This window comes from Lampris incognitus, chromosome 5, assembly GCF_029633865.1.
Source record: "Lampris incognitus isolate fLamInc1 chromosome 5, fLamInc1.hap2, whole genome shotgun sequence".
NCBI lineage: Eukaryota > Metazoa > Chordata > Actinopteri > Lampriformes > Lampridae > Lampris > Lampris incognitus.
Window position 1 is genome coordinate 28,636,294 of NC_079215.1, and position 6,796 is coordinate 28,643,089.

The 6,796-nt window shown below is 38.8% G+C and overlaps 1 protein-coding gene across 3 annotated transcripts; it reads right to left on the reverse strand.

Moving 5' to 3' along the window:
- Positions 1–334: 334 nt before the first annotated feature.
- Positions 335–6,396, reverse strand: coq7 (coenzyme Q7 homolog, ubiquinone (yeast)). Of its 3 annotated transcripts, none has more exons than XM_056280893.1 (6): positions 6,220–6,396; positions 5,107–5,285; positions 4,770–4,884; positions 4,188–4,327; positions 2,721–2,789; positions 335–602 (listed from the first exon to the last, which is right to left on the reverse strand). In XM_056280893.1, the coding sequence occupies exons 1-6, from the start codon at positions 6,302–6,304 to the stop codon at positions 525–527; spliced, it is 666 nt and encodes a 221-aa protein (XP_056136868.1). In that variant the 5' UTR covers positions 6,305–6,396; the 3' UTR covers positions 335–524. The 3 variants fall into 3 exon arrangements, with proteins under 3 accessions (XP_056136868.1, XP_056136869.1, XP_056136867.1); XM_056280894.1 differs by having other exon boundaries at positions 4,770–4,881; positions 5,107–5,288; XM_056280892.1 differs by having other exon boundaries at positions 5,107–5,288.
- Between the last annotated feature and the right edge of the window lie 400 nt (positions 6,397–6,796).

The window sequence follows — 6,796 nt, forward strand, 5'->3', positions numbered from 1 at the left end:
TTTTAAGCGCAATAATAAAAATTGTGCCATTCTACACTGGGCAAATTTCTCCGGGGCCTGCATAAACACGCATAAACTTGAGAGTTGATAAAATCTGAAAACATTTACAGAAAAGAAGTACATCCCTAGTAAATTAGAGTGGAAATGAACAATAACTTTGGTGCAATTCATGCTGACGTATAAAAACAAAAGAAGGGGGTTACATTTAAATCTGATGGTACTTAGTGAACTTCAAAAAACCGATTCACCCACAGCAAGTAAAAGTCATTCTTTTACACTGTACAATTACGTTCAGTTTCATTAACAGGGCAATACACTTTTTTGTACAGTTTATTCATGTGATATACAACAAAACGTGGTCATTCAACATTTAATATACGAGTTGTGTCACAGTGTGCTTCAACAGCGACATGGCACTATTTAAATAGACACAAAGCAAACAAGTAACACAATTTATTTATACAAACCAAGTTGGGATATTTTAAAAATAATTTGTGCAAAGACTAGCTGAAATATATACATAATCAGACACGCTCAGAAACATATATTGCAGCTTTGCAGCCAAGTTGTATTGCATTCTTTAAAAGCCAGTATCCAGGAACCTAAAGTTAAGAGACAAACATAGAAACACACATGAAAGATGTTTGAATAACTTTCAGTAAAAAGTTAAGAAACAGAAAAGTACACTGGAAGACACAGACACATGTAGTTATCTAGGGGCCTGTTTGTCCTTCACGTAACTTACCAAGTCTTAACATCTGCCCTATCTAGTTAGCTTGCTAATTTGTATCCAGCTAACAGTTTCTCTTACAAAGTAGCAGGACTTATATGGGACTTATATGGGACTTAATCATGCATGGTTATGGAGTGCTTAGCTTTCCCTATAAATTGATGAGTAAAACGATGTAGATGAACGGTACAATAGGCTGACAGTGGTACTAGAGCTGAAGCATTTCAGGAAAAAGTTATCATTATGGTTGGGAAGATGTGTTTATGTTTTGTTTATGGGTGAGCGTGAGCTCTTGTGAAATTTGAAAATCGAATAGAAGGAAATTGCCCCCCCCCGTTTTTCTCCCCAATTGTATCCGACCAAATACCCTACTCTTCCGAGCTGTCCCAGTCGCTGCGCCACCTCCTCTGCCGATCTGGGGAGGGCTGCAGACTACCACGTCTCCTCCAATACATGTGGAGTCACCAGCTGCTTCTTTTCACCTGACAGTGAGGAGCTTCCCCAGGGGGATGTGGCATGTGGGAGGATCACGCTATTCCCCCCAGTCCCCCCCCCGAACAGGCACCCCGACCGACCAGAGGAGGCGCTAGTGCAGCGACAAGGACACATACCCACATCTGGCTTCCCATCCGCAGACAAGGCCAATTAGGGACGCCCGACCAAGCCAGAGGTAACGCAGGGATTCAAACTGGCAATCTCTGTGTTGGTAGGCAACAGAATAGACCACCATGCCACCCGGACACCCGAAATTGTCTTTTAAAATGTAGTGTTAAGTTGCAATCTGCAACGCAACAATGATAGAAGACATGGGGAAAAAAATGTATGTGCACAACAGATGCCTTCTGTGCATCCTAGCACATGTAGTGCATTGGTGTGTGTGTGTGTGTGTGTGTGTGTGTGTGTGTGTGTGTGTGTGTCTGCTTGTGGTTCCGCCGTGTACATTTGCACTTCTCTCATAAGGTTTCTCTCATTAATGCCATGTAATAATGACAGCAACAGCAAGGTGATGGCAACTGAAAAGCTGCCCACGGTGGCGCTGACCCTGGGCTTAATTAAAAGTTATCTTACATATTTAAAAAAAAACTATTAACTATTGTCAAACCAGCACACACATTTCCTTCTGCGTGCAACACACATCAGTATAGAGTGCAGCAGTAATTGGCAAATGGTCACTGCACATGTTGGGACAATGGCATGGAGACACCAGCAACACCAAGGAATAAGCAACAATGTGACAAAAATAATATTCATGATACAGTTCAATTGTTTCATACATGCCTTTTCAAGATGTATTTTAAATGTAATTTGAATAAGTTATCCTTTTTGAATAATGTAATTGAATGCATTACTAGTTACAATTAGGAGTGTATTCAGTACTCAGGCACTAATTACTTGTTCATAGTATTCTGCCCAACACTGGTCAGTTATATATAACATTATTTGCAGGCTAAATACCGAAAACGTGTATTAATCATTCATGGATGACAAGACCATTTTTTGCATTTAAAAAAGTGGTGAGCACATAAAAGCAGACGCTAAAAGTTGGCAGAGGTGTTTCCTCACACCCTGAACTTAATCTACAGATATAAGTTTATGTATGAGGTATGGTTGAATACAGTGCAATAATCCAGACAACCAAACTTGTGCTTTTGCAGGTTCGATCTTAAAGAGCTGTTGCAGTGGCAACAATTCATGTAAAATTTAACGTTTGCTTCAAGAATCACAAAATCTTGGTTTCTTTTAAATTTTCAAATTTCAAGCCAAGTTTTAAGGGTTAAACAAAGCATTGTGTCATAATACAAAAATTAATATCACAAAATCTCACAATAAAAGATTGCACTGAAACAATCAAAATCATTCCCTTGCCTTGTTCAAGCAAGTTTTTCCCCCACAATAACTGAAGAATTGTTTTATAACTGTTCTGCTAGAAGTGCTTATCATGTTAGGTAAACATTTTAAGTTTGTCAAGACTGCAAGAACTTATACTTACAGATTCAGCATCATGCTCCAATCCTGTATCATGGTGCTCCAGCTCCTCATCTCGGAATTCCTTTATTATCTACAAAAATAAACAAAAAGACTATTTTAGTTGATTATCAAAGAGGTCATCAAAATGATTAGCATAAACCATGACCATTTTCTGGAACAAAAAAATAAATAAATCTTAGAACCTACTCTGATGTTAATATAAACTCAGGGTGAGCAACATGGAACTTAATTTTGCTTACTTTTTCAAAATAAAATTCCTTAGAAAAATCATGTTAATTTTGTCTTTCCCACAATGGATACCAAATGTGGATTTTATCTTATATAATATTTTCCCCCTAATCGGAGATGAACCTCAAGCTTAGGACCCATCATGACGGCACAAAATTACAATATAATCCCAAGACTTCACTTCAAGGATTTTTAAAGTCCTGCGATGTGCGGATATGCACAGATGCTGACTAACAATGCTAAGAAAATGAAAGCCTATTCATTAAAGGACACTTGAATAAGTGACTATATGCCTTTCAATAATGCAAATGTATATTATTCTTCTATTTTGCAACAAGATACAAACTGATAATGTAATGTGATACTTCATTGATCCCTGTAGGGGAAAATATTATGAAGTTGTGGTAGTTCCAAACCAAAGACAGCAGCAAAAATCACTGTCATGGAACTACCACAACTTCATAATATTTACACCACTCGCTGCAAAAGGAAAGCCCAAAACATTAAGGACACCAGCCACCCCGCTCATGTTCTGTTTTCGCTCCTTCCATCTAAAAAATGTTACCAGAGCATCAAATCACACACCACTCGTCTCAGTAATAGTTTCTTTCCACAGTCAGTCAGGTTGCTGAAGAGCTGACGCACCCATATGCACCTTAAATTATTGTGTTATCATGTACTGTATATTGTGTATATAATGTATAAATTCATTTTGTAAATAGTCCATACAGTCCTACATAGTCCAAAGGTTTGTAGTGTTATCTTTTTTTTGGGGGGGGGTGTGTGTGCCCTTTGTTTCCTTTGTCCTTGTGTCCCTTGTGTTAAGGCAAAGAGGGCTAAAGCACAAGAATTTCATTGTATTCTAATACACATGACAATAAAGTTGAATTTGAACCGGACAGCAGGCCCTGCTCCAGAAAAACAAATCTGAAAGCTGGGAAGAGCTACTAGGTCTCTTGCTCAAAAGTGATCTCCCAAGTCAGTGGGCTGGGCCACCCTGAAACTTTCTTTTTGCATTTCCTGGTGTCAGAACAGACCCCGCACTCATACTGTTACTTGCAAACTTATATTAAACATTCTGTACACATTAAGTAGGTTGCCACATTTGATTCTCTCTCACATTACTTTGAATACTATGTTTTTAAACAACAGATTAATACTTCTAATGCAATAATACTTTCAAAGCAATGATGAATTTGACTCAATAGATGAGTATAGAAAAAACAAGAGGCTGACTCACATTTAGGAGTTCAGTGTATCTGTCTGGATCCTTTTCCATCAGAGATCTAATCTGGCTGTTGTAGTGCTCTGAGATACTTTCCTCTACAGCCACAGTGCAGGCCATGGCCCCCTCCTTCCCAAGCATTGCTGTGGATGCCCCTAAAGGGTAAAAAAAAAAAAAAATCATCACAACTCAACAATCCAGTAATAAAAATCTCACTTTATATCCTGCAATATTCAGCAGATGAATTTATATTAAGAAAAGGGATTCAGTTCATGCACAGCAGCTTAAATAAAGTCCATCAAATCAGGTGGAAAAACACAAAATATGGTTTTGATATTTTCAGCATCCTCTAACACGAGTTCACACTCTTCATTCAGACCTTGTGTATGAAGTATTGTCATTCCCAACCCCAACAAAGGTACAAAGACAGGTACATAGACAGCTGCATGGTTCAAGCACTGGTATCCAAGCAATTAAAAACATTAAAAAAAAATTACAATGCACAATATCATATTCTTTTAATATGTTAAGACCGCCCTCAAAACAAGGCTAAATCTCTGTTTTAAAGTGTTCTGCATATTCTAGGATTGTACCCACCTAATAAAAACCCTGCAATGTTCCAGAGGGGCAACAGTGCTGTGGGCCGGACTCGGTTCTCAGCCAGGATTTCATTGAATTTTGCAAGGTGTTTCTTTTCTTGATCCCACATCTCCTATGGTAAAACAGAATTTGCATGAAGTGTGTAATGTAATGACTTTTCTCAATCTCAATGCAGTGACCAAATCATTCATAATTTATTTTATGTCAATGTTTTGTACCTTTTTCAATACATTAGCCATAAACATGGATTATTAGTACAGCAAGAACCAGATAGAGGTGTATGAATGGCATCACTATTATAGAAAATCAGTTAGTGCAGGTAGTCAGTCGATACCTGGATGAGAGGCCCCGTTCGACTCCTTCCCAACACTGCCATCTGGCCAGCATATATACGGTTGGCACCGTATTCACCTGCATGGTCCACACGCAGAATTCTGTCCAGCATCGCCTTCTCCTCCTCATCCCGCGGGGTTGGGAGCACACTGTAACCTCTTGAATTCAACTGAATGGGGACTGCTATGTTCACAAATACAAAAGATGTTGTGCCATTAATGCAGTGGAGTAGTTATGGTTGCTCTTTTAAATGTAACAGCTGGCAGAAATGCTGTTCCCCTCTGGGAGCAGAAGCATGTAGTTTGTTCAGGTCCAAGACAAACAGATATAGGTGTATATAAAAAGAGAGAGAGGGAGAGAGCGAGAGAGAAATTGAATGGGATGGGGTGGGCAATTTATTTGTAGCTAATTATTGCTCTTATTTGAGCATTTATTTGTTGGCGACCATCAGTTAAAGGTGATATGAGAAACCCCTTTATTGTAGCTGTTGGTTTGTTATGATGATCATACAGCACAGCAGGCTTCTTCTTCTTTCGGCTTATACCCTGTTTCTCAGGGGTCACCACAGCGGATTTTACAGTTTCCAACGGTACCCTGTGAGGGCACATCACCAATGGTGGCCGTTGTTAACCCGGGCCTTGACTGATCTGATATGGAGCCTCGACTGATATGGTATTGTCAATCGGCATATCTGGCAACATTTTACGTCGGATGCCCTTCCTGACATAACCACTAACCCTATTGGACAGGGGCACATGTAAAGCGCTGGATGCCATCCTAGTATTCATGGACTTGCGCCCATGCCTGTGGTGTATTTGTAGGTGACCACCAGTTAATGGCGATACCCCTTTATTGTAACTGTTGGGTTTGTTGTGATGATCATGCAGCAGGCTAAAACTTTGTTTTCGTAATGAATCGTTTACTGGAATTATTCCTCAAGATGAGGATCCTGCATACGGTCGGCCTGAACATGGCACAATTGTATGTTATTTTGGCAATCGAGACAACGTTTACAACACATAACACAACATGCTGGCTTAGCGAGTGACCTGTTATTAGCGTTAGCTTTTAGCTATCAGTACAGTTGTGTAACTTGGCATTCTCGAGAACTTACCTTTGGATTTCAAACATTTCCGACTTATCGACGTAGAGAAAAATCGCGACCAGTGGTTTAGTGAAATGTGAGCCGTTCTCTGCATTGTAAAACGTATATGTATTTCAGGCTGTTAACGTATTAAACTAATACAAACATATGTGTTAGTTGTCATAGAAAGTTTCTGTGCATAGACGTGTCGCATATATATGACGTCACCATGTCGCGTTGCACCCAAATTTCCAAAGGGAAATAACTAATTTAATAACTAATAATTAAAAAAAACTGGCGAATCGTTTTTTTTCTTCTGTTTTTTATGTTGCTGGTTACGTTTACTTATTTAAGTCTTGTTTAAAACGGTGTTGTTATCATAACTTCTTCAGTTGCTTGTTGACCTCCGTATAGTCTCCTTAACACTTGCGTGCTTTCTACGTAATTTCTATGAAATACGTAAAATGCTTGACCTGGAAAATAAATTCACATGTATATTTTACGATGCTTAATCACTCAGCAAACCAGAGAATCTGTCAATACATTTCTAAAATGTACGATATTTATTGCTTTCGATATTTGTTAACTGAAATTATCCCCCATTTAT